Source organism: Polypterus senegalus, chromosome 9 (genome assembly GCF_016835505.1).
Source record: "Polypterus senegalus isolate Bchr_013 chromosome 9, ASM1683550v1, whole genome shotgun sequence".
In the NCBI taxonomy this organism is placed as follows: Eukaryota; Metazoa; Chordata; class Cladistia; order Polypteriformes; family Polypteridae; genus Polypterus; species Polypterus senegalus.
Window position 1 is genome coordinate 95,628,093 of NC_053162.1, and position 15,034 is coordinate 95,643,126.

General features: G+C 35.1%; 1 protein-coding gene across 1 annotated transcript in view; it reads left to right on the plus strand.

The window, feature by feature from the left end:
• Window positions 1-14,016, plus strand: part of cdh13 (cadherin 13, H-cadherin (heart)) — a 1,331,220-nt gene extending 1,317,204 nt beyond the window's left edge. Inside the window, exon 14 of the mRNA XM_039763495.1 lies at window positions 11,743-14,016. Within this exon, the coding sequence (XP_039619429.1) occupies window positions 11,743-11,750 (8 nt within the window). The 3' untranslated portion in view covers window positions 11,751-14,016. The remainder of the gene's footprint in view (window positions 1-11,742) is intronic.
• Window positions 14,017-15,034: the final 1,018 nt, after the last annotated feature.

The following is a 15,034-nucleotide window of genomic DNA, read 5'->3' on the forward strand; positions in this document are numbered from 1 at the left end:
CGCTCTGCCTATGACGCACTTCCGGGTTATAGGGCACATATGCCTCTTTGCTCCACCCTGCAGCTCCCTCTTGCGGCCCCTGTGGTATCCAGCAGGGCTGTGGATGAAAACTCCATTGTCCATGATTCCCTGCTGGTCTTCGGGGCACCTCCATACTGCAGGGAGGGCTCCATCTGGCGGCCTGGGGGTATTGGCCAGGATGACAAGCCAGCCATAGACCACACCACATAGCTGCATTGTAGTTTCTTTTATATCTCCTTGTCCTCCTGTACTGATATAAACTGTCAGCTATATCCATTTGCCTTTATCCTCATTTTATATTAATTCATACTAACCCCTAGTGACTGCACCAGTACAATAGAACTTTATTGCAGTGTATCATATCACCATACTATTACGGTATACTGTATCAATGAAAAAACAAAAGAAATAAGTAATGATTTCTGTCATATTAATTACATTTATTCCCAGTAGTGACTCACTACTGCTTAGAATGAAGATGACTGAAAAGAGAAATATGTAACATGTGCAGATAAACTTTGAATTAAATCATAAAAAAATTACATAAATATACTTAAATATGAAGCCTTGATGTTGGCATATCAATTAAACCTAAACTGAATCAAAGTTTTTGTTTCTGTAGTAATGCAGAAACTATAGCATTACAATTGCATATTTTGCTTTTATAAGATATTGGTTACACTACAATCCTATTTATTTATTATAAGAAAAATGCTATAGAGTCCTTTCTACCCATATTTTGGAGAATCACCCCTTCAGCTGAAAGGATACGGAAGAGACCATGTGCAGATGATTTCAGATCAGTTAGTATGTTTATATTCAGTGTAATTTCTGTTTCAGCAAGACAGAATTACAAATTTAGGTCTACAGTACACTGGTAAAACTGAGTCTTGCATTTGCAATGAATGTCAAAATAGTACTTAAAAATGGTTGAAACCAATGATATGCTTGGTGCATCCTTGCATTTTTGTGAAAAGGAAAAGATTTTAAGCTCTTGATCCAGACTTCCTATTGCTATTTTTGAACAAATGTTAATTGCTCAATTTTGTAGCAACACACTATTCTTGTTTGTTCTGATATCAGCTTGTAATATCAAAGGAATAAAATATGGAGTATTTTCAATCCATCTGTCCATTAATGTTTGCCTATCCTAAGCAGGGCCACTGGGAAGCTGGGGTTTAATCCCATTAAGCATAAGTGCTAGAAAGTTGACATTTTCACAATTAATTTTCACAAGCTTCTTAAAACAGAAGACTAACATGAGTATAGAATACCTTCTCAGATGTAGATAATATCCAAACTTCATACAAACAATGACCAGAGGTCAGATTTATAAAGCTTGCCTACACACACAAAGAGGATCAACTTTCAATGCAAAGGCTAGGTCAGGATTTATAAATGAAAATTTGACGTGAGAATGTGTGTGTGTTTACAGGATCTTTGACCCATGCATGTTACAACATTTCACAGAGACTGGGAAGTCATAAAAAAACTGACGAGGTGGTACATTTTAATATGGTATGAATGTACAGGCCACCATAAAATGGAAATCTTTGGCAGTGTCCGGTTACACTCACATTGCAATAAGGGCACCTTGCAAGAATTAAGCTGCCTTTGTTAACCATTAGTGGTTACATTCCATTAATGCACAAGTCATCATGCCAAGATGGTCTGGGTCGAACCATGATTCATTTATTTTGAGGCAAAGTTGCATTGGCAATTGATAGGCTGACAATGTTGTACATGATGGGTGGTTTGTTGGTTAGCTAACTGGATGAACTCATGGTTTTTCATATGTAATGTACTATTCATTGTAGCATCAATCATGTAATTACATTTACCAGGTGTTAGTGGCCAGACACTGGCACCTTATGCCTTTCTCTGACTTTACAGCACAGAGGAGAGGCTGCTAAACCAGCCAATGAAGGTCTGCAGCATCGTGATTTCATATTTATGAGATTAATTAGCATGTTGGTTATTCAGGGTGGCAACTAGGCGAGGTTTGAAGCTCATTCACATACTTACATTTACAAAATGATTGTGATTTATACATAGTAAATTCAAGTCAAATCAAATTTAATTTTGTCACATACAAATAATACATACAGTACAATATGCAGTGAAATGCTTAGTTTCTTGACCCCAATGACTGCATTGAGAAGAATATGAAGGGACAATACCAAAACAACTTTATAAATTAAAAATCGTTAATAGAAGTATAAATATGTAATAATAATAATAAATAATAATAATAAATAAAAAATAATTCTAGCTGTGTTTACCCAAAATTACCCAAGTTCTGCAGCTTTAGTTTGTTTCATGGAATTCTGGCAATGTGTGACGCGTTGAAATGATTCCACAGACAAAATATCCTCATTTTTAAAAGCTTTAGTAAACATGCAAAGTAAAACGGTTCACACAAAAATAGAGCCAAAGTTGGTATTGCAAAGTAAAGTCCTTGTTTAAAGAAAAGTTCTGTTTAAAGCTTATACATCTTGTTTCTTTAAGTTTGCTCATACAGTCGAGCTATTTTTAAACTATCAGAAAACTTTATGCCTATCCCATTTACAAACTGCAAATGGGTCTTTCAGTCCGTCCTTGCAATGTGCCTATTCCAAACTAATGTACTTAAGATAGACTGTATTACAGCTATAGCTAAGAAAGTTCTGTTTCATGTTAATTACAGGGGGTTGAGGCTATACCATATTCTAGGTAGCTATAGGAAGCTAATGTTCTATAGGAATTAATCAAACACTATATGAATTTAACTTAAAGCATTACATTGGCTCTTACAATACTAATAGCTAAATACATGACTTAACTTAATGTGAGAGAGTTAACAATAGTGCATCATGTATTTCTAGACACTCTCCTTATTTAACAACCAGAATGGTCTTGGAGTAAAGCTCCTCTTCAGTCTTTATGAACTGGGCTTAAGGGAGCGGTAGTATTGACTGCAGAACATTAGGCTTGGGATGGCTGGTGTCATGGAGAATTTTCTTTGCCCTGGTTTTACAATGATCAGTGTAGTCTTGGAGTGAGTGCACACCTGCAATGTGTTCAACTGACCACACCACTCTCTGCAGACCCTTGCAGTCCTGCTGCGTTCTGTTTCCAAACCAAGCGGTGACTGTGTGTGTATAGAAGTATTTTAAGAATATGGGAAGTCAGCCTGAAATCCCTGAGGCATCTGAGGTGGTACAGACATTGTCATGCCTTCTTTACCAAGTTTCAATGTACTTGGACCAGGTCAGACCCTTTGCAATGTGAACACCAATGTACAGTATGTTAAACTGTCCACCCTCTTCCTGAGTGTTGCTGATACTGAGGATATGGTAGTGCCTTGACTCCATTGTCTGGTTGACATTCAGTAGAAGACTGTTGGCCTGACAAACAGACTCCCTACCTCATTCAGGTAAGCCTGCTCATTGTTGTGAGATATCAGGCCTGCCACAGCTGTCTCATTATCAAACATGACAATGATGTTAGAGTCATGTACAGCTGTACAATCATATGTGTAGAGAGAGTACGGCAGTTGACTCAGGACACAGCCCTGTGGAGAGCTTGTGTTAGAAGTGAGGAATGATGTGGTCTGGCCAGCCACTTGAACCTGCCTGTCAGGAATTTAAAAATACATTTTGTATAAATGTGCATACCCCAGGTTTTAAAAATCAGATTTGTTTTTGATGTACATATTTTCCCATTTTTTGTAATATATATAGTTTTATAAATGAGACCCCAGGACAGGATTAAAATTGAGTTTTTACCGCTATCCTCAACCACAACAGTACAACACTTTAGCTCATCTACCTTAACAAAATGGGAACTGCTCCAAAGGTAGATCTAAAACCATCAAACTTGAGCATTTATTCCATTATTTCAATATAAAACCAGACGAAAAGTATTTGAAATCTGACTAACATAAAACAGGGTTGTCTTTTAACTGCAAAATCCAGAATTTAAGATCAGTCCAGGAAGTTGATTATGCGCAGTTTGTGTGTTGTCTGCAGGTGGTCTAGGTTCTTCTTGCATGGCAAACACGTGTAGGTTAAGTTGATTAATGACTCCACACTGATGTAATGTCAGTGAACGTGCCCTGGCATGGACTACTGCTCCGTCTCATTATATGCATCGCTGAACATACACTTATATTTTATTTGTTCGATATTGTATAAGCTTGAGGAATATGAAAAGGAGACTGCAGATACTATAAGCAGAATTAACAGAAATGAAGGTGACTGTCATTTTTGTTGTTTGACATTTCTTTAGAGTCAAAATAATTCTTTCTCAGATGAGCAGCATCTGCCAGATGACAAAAACAGGCATGCTTTGCAGGGCAGAGTGTAATTAATAACATGAACTGTATTTAGAAGGTGTCAACAAATTACATTGCATTATGCAGACTTCAGAATACAAACTCAAGTGGGAATTGAGAGAACAATGCCTGACGAGTTTTATAGGACACAATGGACTCAATCATCATTGACAATTTTTAGTGATTTTGATTCAGATTTGGAAATTAAAAGCAACATCTAAAGCATGTACTTAACTTTATTTTATCATTTAAATTATTTTCACTGCTGTTCATTATAGAACAGATTGCACTACAACTAAAATGCAAAATGTTAAAATATTGAGTAGTCCTCTTTTATCAGCACTTGTGTAATTTAGATTTAATATTTACACAAGTTTTATAGAAATTTTAAATATTATGTAATCTGTGAGTTTACGTCTGGTGTTTAATGTGTTTTTACCATAAACTAAATGCTGAATGTTCAGCTCCTGGTCACTTCACCAGCCTGTGCACCAACAGTTAAAATATAATTGTCCACCAGAAGTATTTGGACAGCTAAGTTGAAATTAATGCCTTTTACTTCATAAATCACTTCAGTGAGAGAGATTTAATAATTAATTGAAATTTCTTGTGGGCCTCCAGTCTTCATATAAAATCTTTTGTTTTCTGGAATACCATTGCCCTTTTACTTCCCATTATATCAAGTACTGACTTACACATACTTGCATGTCATTGCATGATTATGCCTTATTTCAGGATCAGCACTGCAGTCTTAATTTATTAGATAGATTGGCATCTTCACATTTGTCTAGTGAATCACCTTTATATTGAGTAAGATAAAGTAAAAGTAGGTTAACAGGGACCTGCCTCGGCATTAAATCAAATGATTAAGTAACAGTGTCATTATTCTCTTGGAAAAAAAAACGTTTTCTAGCTGGAAATGTCTTTAAGATATTGTATCAAAAGAGTTTAATATATCACGCCAACTTGCCACTTTGTTAATTTATCAATTCTCTCAATAAAGTAATTGGTTTTATAGATCAATTAAGTATTTTTTCATTTTTAGCAGCTGACACATGAGAGTGTATAAAGAAGAGGCATATGCTTTTACTCCTGCACTCATGTACATCAGTTTTAAATGGTGTCACTTATATTGCTTTTTTTTGGCTGTAGTGTGCTTTGATTCAGTTGTTTCTCATTTCTATATTTACTTTGTTGTGTGCTTTATACTAGAAGGATAACCCCATCCATTTTAAAATATTTTTTGTGAAATTTTTGTGATTCCAACTCTACATTCTACTGTTTTGATTACCAGAAACATTTTCATCAAATATACATTTCTTCTGAAGTTTTACTTATTTATGTTTCTTAGCATCGTTTGTTAATTAAAATCCATGTTATAACATGTTTAAGTTCCAAAATTTGACTTGCACCAGTATCTGAATGGCATACTGTCCATTATTTTGACAAAAGACAATTTTTTTTTTCACTGTAACTGTTAGACACCCTTTTATAGTAATTGTGCAGCAAAATCAGAATGATTTAGTTCTGACCTTCTCATGCAGAATTCAGCTCATATCTGCATTTGCCCTTTGTAACAGTTGCTCAGTCAGAAGGAAAAAGTATTATGATCACTGCAATATCCTGAACAAAGTGTGTATGTTTTTTTGTTTAAACCCTTTTGTCTACATCTTCTATGCAAAAACAAAATTGTGGGAGTTTTCCTTATAAATTACCTAAATAAGCGAAATGAGTCAGCTTGGCAGTTGATTAGTCATGTGTAACAGGTAACTTTTATTGATTATCTCAATATGCAAAAAATATATATTTATTTAACATGCTAGAAATTGCAAACCATGTTGCTGCTTTCAGCTCTGTAATCATATTATGTGCTTCAAGCAATTTCGTGGGTGAAGCACTTTAGTAGTCTCCAAAAAAAAATACATTTATAAAGTTAGGAGAAAAAAGGATAAAGAGAGAAGATTAGTTCTATAGCATGTATAATAAAGTATATTCTAATTTACAATGTAAATATTAAAATAATACCTAAAAGAAAACTTGAGTGTCTAATTATAAGAAAATGTCTTGCTCATTTGCATATTATTATTAGAAATAGAGGAACATCACAGCATAAAAACACTGAAAGAAGGCAAATGTCATTTTTCGCAGTGATTGTAGACCTTACTCACAGTGTTTTGTATACATAACTCAGCCTATTCAGAAATCTACACTATGTACATTTATCAACCACCGACTGCAAAATATCGTCAAACATTTTCACATCACTCACTGATGACTATCACTCAGCCATTTGAAAATAAACAAATAAACCTGCAAAGTTGCTCACACTTTTATAACTTTTATAACTTTTTTAATGTTGATCCTGGCAGTCAGTGAATGTAAGATAACTTGAATCTACTCAATGAATTTACTCAACACTGGGAGGGAAAAAGAACATGTGAATATCGCCACCTGAAAATGGAATTGACTGAGATGTACAGTATTTGCTTGACACAATAGTAAATACAAAGCTACATGTTTAAAGACACAGAGTGTATATCAACCAGCAGTGAAACCTAGAAGGACATAGACATTCTTCAAATAACCAAACATCTTTATATATAATACGCTACCATGGCTGTCCATTTGTCTGCCCAGGATTTTAAATCACCTGTAGTTCACAAACTGTTTGACCTATTGACCTGAAATTTGGTACACATATACTGCGTGATGTCTACTATCCGCTTTTGGGGTGATGATTGACCTCCAAAGTTATTCCTCTTTTAATTTTTATTTTATTTTATTGTAGAATCAACTCTCGGCAACGGCCAGCACACATGCGTCACACGGCCGCCTTTCTCATCCCTACCACCTTCGCCATCACTTTCCCTACCTCTTCATATCTTAAATCATTCTTGAGGCAGATTGAAGACTTAAGTGCCAGCTTAAGTGACAAATTAAAGAAAGCATACTAATTAATTGCAACACAAACACTGACTTAATCAGCTTTAATGTGAAAATATGCCGATTAAAGAAGAGAAGAAGTGGGCTGCTAGGGTGGAGGAAAGAAGAGCTGCTCAGGAAGAGGCAAGCACATCAACCTCTGAGCAAATGAATGCTAAATGTACAGAGAGAAAGAGGGTGAAAACTATGAATGCTCAAGTCAAGTGTATTCACTGCACGTTATCGTGCAGTGCACCATTACTGGTAATGGATAATGTTTGCATTAGTTACTTATTTGCAAAATGTGAATATCCATCCATCCATTATCCAACCCACTATATCTTAACTACAGGGTCACGGGTGTCTGCTGGTGCCAATCCCAGCCAACACAGGGTGCAAGGCAGGAAACAAACCCTGGGCAGGGCACCAACCTACCGCATGGCACACACAAACCCACACACCAAGCACACACTAGGGACAATTTAGAACCACCAATACATCCATCCATCCATCTATTGTCTAACCCGCTGAATCCGAACAGGGTCACGGGGGTCTGCTGGAGCCAATCCCAGCCAACACAGGGCACAAGGCAGGAACCAATCCTGGGCAGGGTGCCAACCCACCGCAGGACACACACAAACACACCCACACACCAAGCACACACTAGGGACAATTTAGAACCAACAATACACCTAACGTGCATGTCTTTGGACTGTGGGAGAAAACCGGAGCACCCGGAGGAAACCCACGCAGACACGGGGAGAACATGCAAACTCCATGCAGGGAGGACCCAGGAAGCGAACCCGGGTCAAAATGTGAATATGTTTCTCAAAATAACTCTACAGTGAATATTGTTACATATCTTCTCAAAAATTTGGGGAAGAACAATAAAGTAGACTAGCTCACTGTTACTACTATAAAAATGAAAAATAATGCCAAGTACACAGAGAAACATAGACTTTAGCAGTATCAAGTTAATCGAAGGGATATATTTATTAGAAACCATAGTAAATAATGCAGCATTAGGTGATTCAGTTCTATTCCCTTTACTTTCATATGACGTGTTTCATTGACTAGAGGCTCAGAGTGGTTAAAAAGATTTCCAAATATAATACAACCACAAAAAAAAGAATAACAATGTAACTTTTACATACAGTATATTAACATGTCCCTAGTTAGTGTAAATAAACACAAATGCAAAAAGTCAGTGTCTTTGGTTAAAATATAATTTACTGTCAATAAAAAGTGCTATATAAATGCAAAGAATTATTATTATTATTATTATTATTAGTCCAGTCAATAGTCCACCAATATTAAGTGTTCATAAATGTTAAAACTTATCACAGGCAGATTATTTCCACAGTTTGACTGCCTGCATGTTAAAAGTCTTGACTACCTACAAAATAGTTTTATTTATCATTATCATTTTAAACTTATACATAAAATATGTCAGGCATTGTATTAGTAAATCCTATTAAGTTAAGAACATCAGAATTACTTGAAAGTTTATATGTTAAAAGGATGAATTTAAAATTGACTCCAAAGTTAACACTTAAAACAAGGAATTAAATGATTGTACATATTGTGTCAATGAAAATCAAAAAAGAATTTCATATTTGGTTGGTAAAAGTACAGTATTCAATAAATTATACAGTTTGACATTACAATTTTATATTTTACAGATACAATTTCAATCTGTCATCTTATGTTCTCTAGTTTACTGTTTCAAATTTTATACTGGTCACAATAGCCTCTTTTCTAAAAAGGACTTAAGAATTTAATTTGCTAATCTGAAGGTATTCAGACTGAGGCAGATAAAGAGCTTTCTCATACACTTAGAGAACAGCATAGAATGTTAAAATATATTATTTAACTACCGTAAGCCGAATATTTTGTCCTAGATTTTTGACTTGGAGTTTGGGGGTCGGTTTATACAACGAGTATCGTTTCAGATTCAAGATTTCCAGCGCAATGCCGGTTTTGCCGATGAATACAGAAGTAAATAATGACGAAACCACAGAGCCATCTTTCAGATGAAGAAGTAACTTTGCACGCCGGTACTTTAAATTAAATAAAGAATTTATTCAAAAAAGTGTTTTAGTTGTTGATTTTATTAATAAATTTATAATAAATTATCGAGAAGTTTAAAATAAAAATTTTTGTTTTTTTTACGATCAACATCTTGCGTTACGACCAAATACAAATACATGTAATTTAGTAGGTAGAGAAGGGGGTCGGCTAATATACCGAGTCGGCTTGTATTCTGGAATCTACGGTATTCAACCAAGCTGTACTTTTTTGTTGCTTTAATTTAATAGCATGCGTGTTGTCATTAAAGCATGGTGAGTTACTCCGTATTTTCCCAAATTTATCCTAAAGTAACTGTTGTGCCTCAACCCTTGCTCTTAGGCAAGTTCTAGTCATATCTGTCAATTTATAGTCTTCTGAAGTATGGTGTTTGACTTCCTCAAAATATGCATGAATTTTGAATCAGCATGTTGCACTCCCCTACTTTTAAGCTGTGTCAAGGGCACAAGTATTACTTTTTTTTCCCCAGAATGGGTGTGAGTTGAACATTAAACATCAAGAGCAATAATTAAATTCAACATATGACTGAGAGTATTGGACTTTTTATATGTTGTCAAAGCCTACCAAGTACAATAAGTGCTGACAATTTTTCTTACTATGTCACACCTTCCATTGATACTAATCAACCCCTTATTTTATTACACATTATACTATGTCAAATACGGCCAAGCGGAATCTCCTAATTACTACCAAATACCTGTTTGATTCTTCCTTAATATTTAATACAAGCAGAAGAAAATTGTCTTGACTATTTGACGTGTCATATTGTTTTTGGTTAAAAATAATTTACCTCTGTAAATAATATTCTGAGATTTTGAAACGCATCCATTATTGTGTCTTCAAGAAAGGTTATGTTGCCTGTGTTAAAAATATAACTTAGGCAAGTAATCAAAGATCTGACTCTCCCAGGGGTTCTCAAACTCGGTCCTGGGGGACCCCTGTGGCTGCAGGTTTTTGTTCCAACCAGCCTTTGTTTTTAATTGGACTCCTGGGCTAATTAAGTGAATTGTTTCCCAGATTCCCTGATTTGGGAACAATATACAAATTAGAAAGCAAAGTTTCGTAAAATAAAAAAAAAAAAGTATTAAATTATACTAAGCAGTTATATGTATTTTTTTCTTTTTAATAGTATTTTCATCTTGGTTGTCATTCTACTTTTCTAGGTGTTCTAATTGTTTAATTAATCCGTTATTTGCTACTTTGGGGGGCTGACACTAAAGTAGTTGCAGCCTTTCACGATTGGGTGTTGTTTGCTTGGGTTTCTGCTCTGCTTGTTTTTAATTGTCATTATTAAGATTCAATGAAGGGAGCAAACTGCACAGAGAAAGGGCGAAATATAATAAAAAGAGAGTTGAGCATTTAAATCCATAGCAAAAACAGAAATATTTCTAAGTTTCTTATAAATGTAAAAATCATGCTGCTGTGCTTTTCTAAATGTAGAATAAAAGATAAATAATACCAGCTAATTAAATGAGATCAGTGCTATCAAGTGTTGTCACTGATTAGGAATCTGGTTGGAACAAAAATCTGCAGCCACAGGGGTCCCCCAGGATCGAGTTTGAGAACCCCTGCTCTACACCACGGGTGTCCAACTCCGGTCCTGGAGGGCCGTAGTGGCTGCAGGTTTTCATTCTAACCATCTTCTTCTTTAGTGACCAGTTTTTGCTGTTAATTAACTTACTTAACTAGGCCTTTGCAGTTCGACAGCCCTGCTCTACAGTGTAGCATGTTACTAACCAAAACAGCTTTTTTTGTAGCAATAATCACTTTAAGCTACAATGGTGTTTAGGGGCTGACTTTTTATTTATCATTTTTCCATAAGGCATAAGGAATTTGGATTTAAGGAAAATATTAGTGCAGGTCAAGGTAATTTATGAGATTACATGGTTGTACGTATTCTCTGTACCCCCAGAGTTAAAATTTTAAATGATTGGATGATTTTTGCTGAGTGAAGGTTGGTGCATGTGTACATTTGTGTGTTGCAGTGTCCTCAGTTGGTCACAAATAAGTGATAGGTATAAATAACAGGTTCAATGTCATTTTGTAGCAGACTCTGCTTGTCTGCAGTAAGAACAAAAAAAAAATCTATCTTCAAATTGTACAGTAGATGCAGCCTCCTATTGCCTTTTACGAACAAGCAAATGCCATCATCAAACAAGTACTCAGTTAAAGGCCTCATGTTTTTTAATGTATCTTAAGATTCCGGAATGTCTTTTAAAAACCATTTTCAAAAAAAAAAAACAAACAAACAAACAAAAGCAATACTGAGAATGTTTTGTTACCTAACAATTCTTCAGATTCTCCTATTAATCAGAACTGTATTACTTTACATTTATTGTTCAACTACCATTGCTGCAACACCAATAACCCACTGCTTTCTTGTTTTCATTTCCTAGGTCTGTAAGTCTTGGTGAAGTCTGAATCAGATCTCCCGTGTTTCTCCTGCAGCACAGAAGAAAAACAACACACAATACAAAAAATAATATATAAATTATTAAAATCAACGTCCGCAGATTGCAGTTCATTGGATCTCCAAATGCTCTACAAAATAACCTGTTCTTTTGCTCCAAGCTCAGTTTATTTGGCTTAACAAGTGCATATCAGTATAACTGGCATACAGTTCATGTGTACTGACCCTAACTGCCTTTTCTCTGGAACAAAAGGATGTCTGTATACCATATTTTTGTTTGTTTATTTTTTGATCATTTCAAAAACTGAAAAAAAATCAAAAATCTGAGCATCTGGAAGCAGGACAGCAAAAGACTTTCCTGATGTATTTTGCAATTCTGTTACATAGTACTGTATAAATGCATTTAGCTTCAATCAGGGGAGGGGGTCAAACATTAAAGGAATGCTGTGTGTTTATAGTGACGGTGAAAGTATAAATTTGGAACTTAAGTCTAATTTATGACTTGAAAATTGAAAATGCATTAGTGATTAAGTCAAAGAGCATACTTACTGTATATTAAACCTATATATAGTGTATATGAATACATACTGTACTCATATACACATATATAGTTTAAGTAGTGCCATTATTGTATTTAAAATATATATTCATAAATATGTATTAGCCCTTACCCGGTGCTTTCTTACAATAGAAAGCTTTTGAAAACACACATTCAGAGTCTATAAAGTGCTTAACTTTCAAGATTTATTTTCTCCCCATCATTTCTGGAAATTTGAATTTTGAAAGCTGAGATTTTCATGGAGTTAGTCTAGGACTTAATATAGTAAAGGTTTGGAAAACAGTATTATGATTTGCTTTGAAGACTGTTAAGTGCCAAGTCCAGTATAATCTTTATCTCTTGCTGTTCCCTGTCTGTGTGGCCATAATGGATACAAATGAAGAGATGTGCATTAGCTTAATTTAAGGTAAATGGGACTGACCTGTCAAAGTCCTTATGCGAAAGGCACCAGGTATGATAAACTGAATTATGTTTCTCAATTGCACTAATTTATTAAAGCCCTCGTCCTAATTCCCATCAGTCAGTGTATGAAATTATGCACCATATTCAGTTAATTCAGCATCAAACTGAACCTTGTACTTAGAACAAATCTAAATCAGTTAGTGATTGGAATGTAAGCATCTTTTAAGTTGTTTGTATGTTCCAGCTTGTTTAGGCAAACTAAAGGTTAATTTTTTTCATTGTTTCATAAAGCCCAAAGTTGTTCTGGTTGCACAGATAAGGAAAAAATGTGGAGGCAAACAACTTTAGGGATACTGCACTTCATAGGAGCATTTTATTGGAAAGGATTCTAGTTAAAAACAGAAACAAATGCAAAATTTCTTTATTGGGGGTTAGGTGAGGATTGTTTTTTCTTTTTTGGATGTTAGAAAAAAACTTCCCCCTGAATTTGTAGACAAACGGTCATTTTACCCTTCACTCTAGCTTTTATTTACTGTATGGTTGATATCAATTTTTGTGAACTGCTGTAGAAACTTTGTTCTTTGCATTGTTGTAGCTGTGTGAGTAAGAATGGCACACATACAAACATTGATGCACTGGATTTCTACCCACATCTGGTCACTGACCTTTGACCTCTAGCTGATGATCATTTTCTCTCCCTTTTTTGTAATGATAATGAGTAGAAACATAAAGCAGCACTCTTCTCTGTTATGGGTGACACTTAGAAAATCTATTCATTTCCTTATAGTCAAAAAAATGAAAGCTGCATTGGCAGGTGCAGCATCTGCACAGAGCTCTATTGTAACCACGGATATGTCACAGCTTACAGTCGTGTTTATGAGAAAATTGTAGGTCAAGGTAATATATTTGAGCATCTATGACTATTTAAATATTTTATTTAAAGAAATGATTTCCCTTTATCTGACTCTGTCTTTTCTGTAACTGACTTTTGAGCCATAATTCTATCAATTGGTACGTTTTGCAGACATGCGTGTGCTCACTGTGACTGGCCTCACTTCTCACTGTTCCACGTAATCGTCAATGTTTATTGGTTCATGCCATATTCTGTTGTATGAATGATGCTTTACAGCCTTTGAACAGGTAGGGGTAAAGGAACCTTTGTAACAATGTGATTAAAGTGTTCACCCCCGTTTCATCCTTTGACATTTTAAAATGAATTGGCTTTGTTCAAAGCATTTGCTTGGCCCTGGCAAATTAATCAGTGCTTTTGAATGAAATAAATCCATGTTTTAGACTTTTTGCTGGCCTTGGTTTATAATGATTGTCACATTATCATCTTTTTGCATTCTGAGTCTTTTTATTAAAGAAATGAATTAGGAGAAATGTAATTCTATGGTTTTCTCTGAAAATTACTACAAAATCCACAAAAAAAAAAGCCTAAGCTACAGGGCATTTTTGATCATGCCATTAATGCAATGTGGAAAATAGGATATGGGGAAGGTGGTCTTCAAGCGAAAGGCCATCTCTATCAAGTTAAACCCTCATCTACATTTCCTTCATCTTCAAGCACAGGAGCAGCAAAGAACTGGTCTTGATTCAGGGTAAGGATTGGTAATCTCATCCTATGGCGCAACTGTCTGCAAAGTGGAAAGAAGGGTTCAAGCAATGCACATACACGTTGTGTCATGTGGTTAATATCACAATTGAGGATTCTGAATTTTAGAATTGGTGTGCAAGGTTTTTTGATTGTTAAAACGAGAAGGCTGTGTATCTCTAAGAAATTAACTGGATTAAAACAACTGAAGGAACTTCACTTAATAGTTGTATCTCATTGTCCATTTTACATGAGCAATATATTTATTTTTATCACATAAGAATGTGCCCAAGATAAAATTTTATTTTTTAATTTTGGTGCAATATAAACATTAAAATGTTTACATCTTATACTAGTGCACGAGAGAGCAGGTGTCAAAAACAGAATTGTATTTTTCTAGAATCGAGGCAAATTTGTAAAAATGTAAGGGTTAAAGGAGAACATGGATCAATTTTAAATAATAACAGAATAACACAAAAAGCTATCCATTGTTCTGTAACATTAAAATGTAACACTCTTTATTTGGCATGTGGATTATGATGAAGTATGAAGCATTAAGGAACGAGATGCAACAAAAAAGAATTGTTTACATGAGTGAGGAAGGCGTTCTGCTTACCTGAGTCATAGCTTCAAGATCTGCATCAGACAGTCCTGAAGAATCCGTTAGGCACCGTGGGCTTTAAAGAATATTTGAAGTAGTTATAACAGCCAAAGTACTACTGT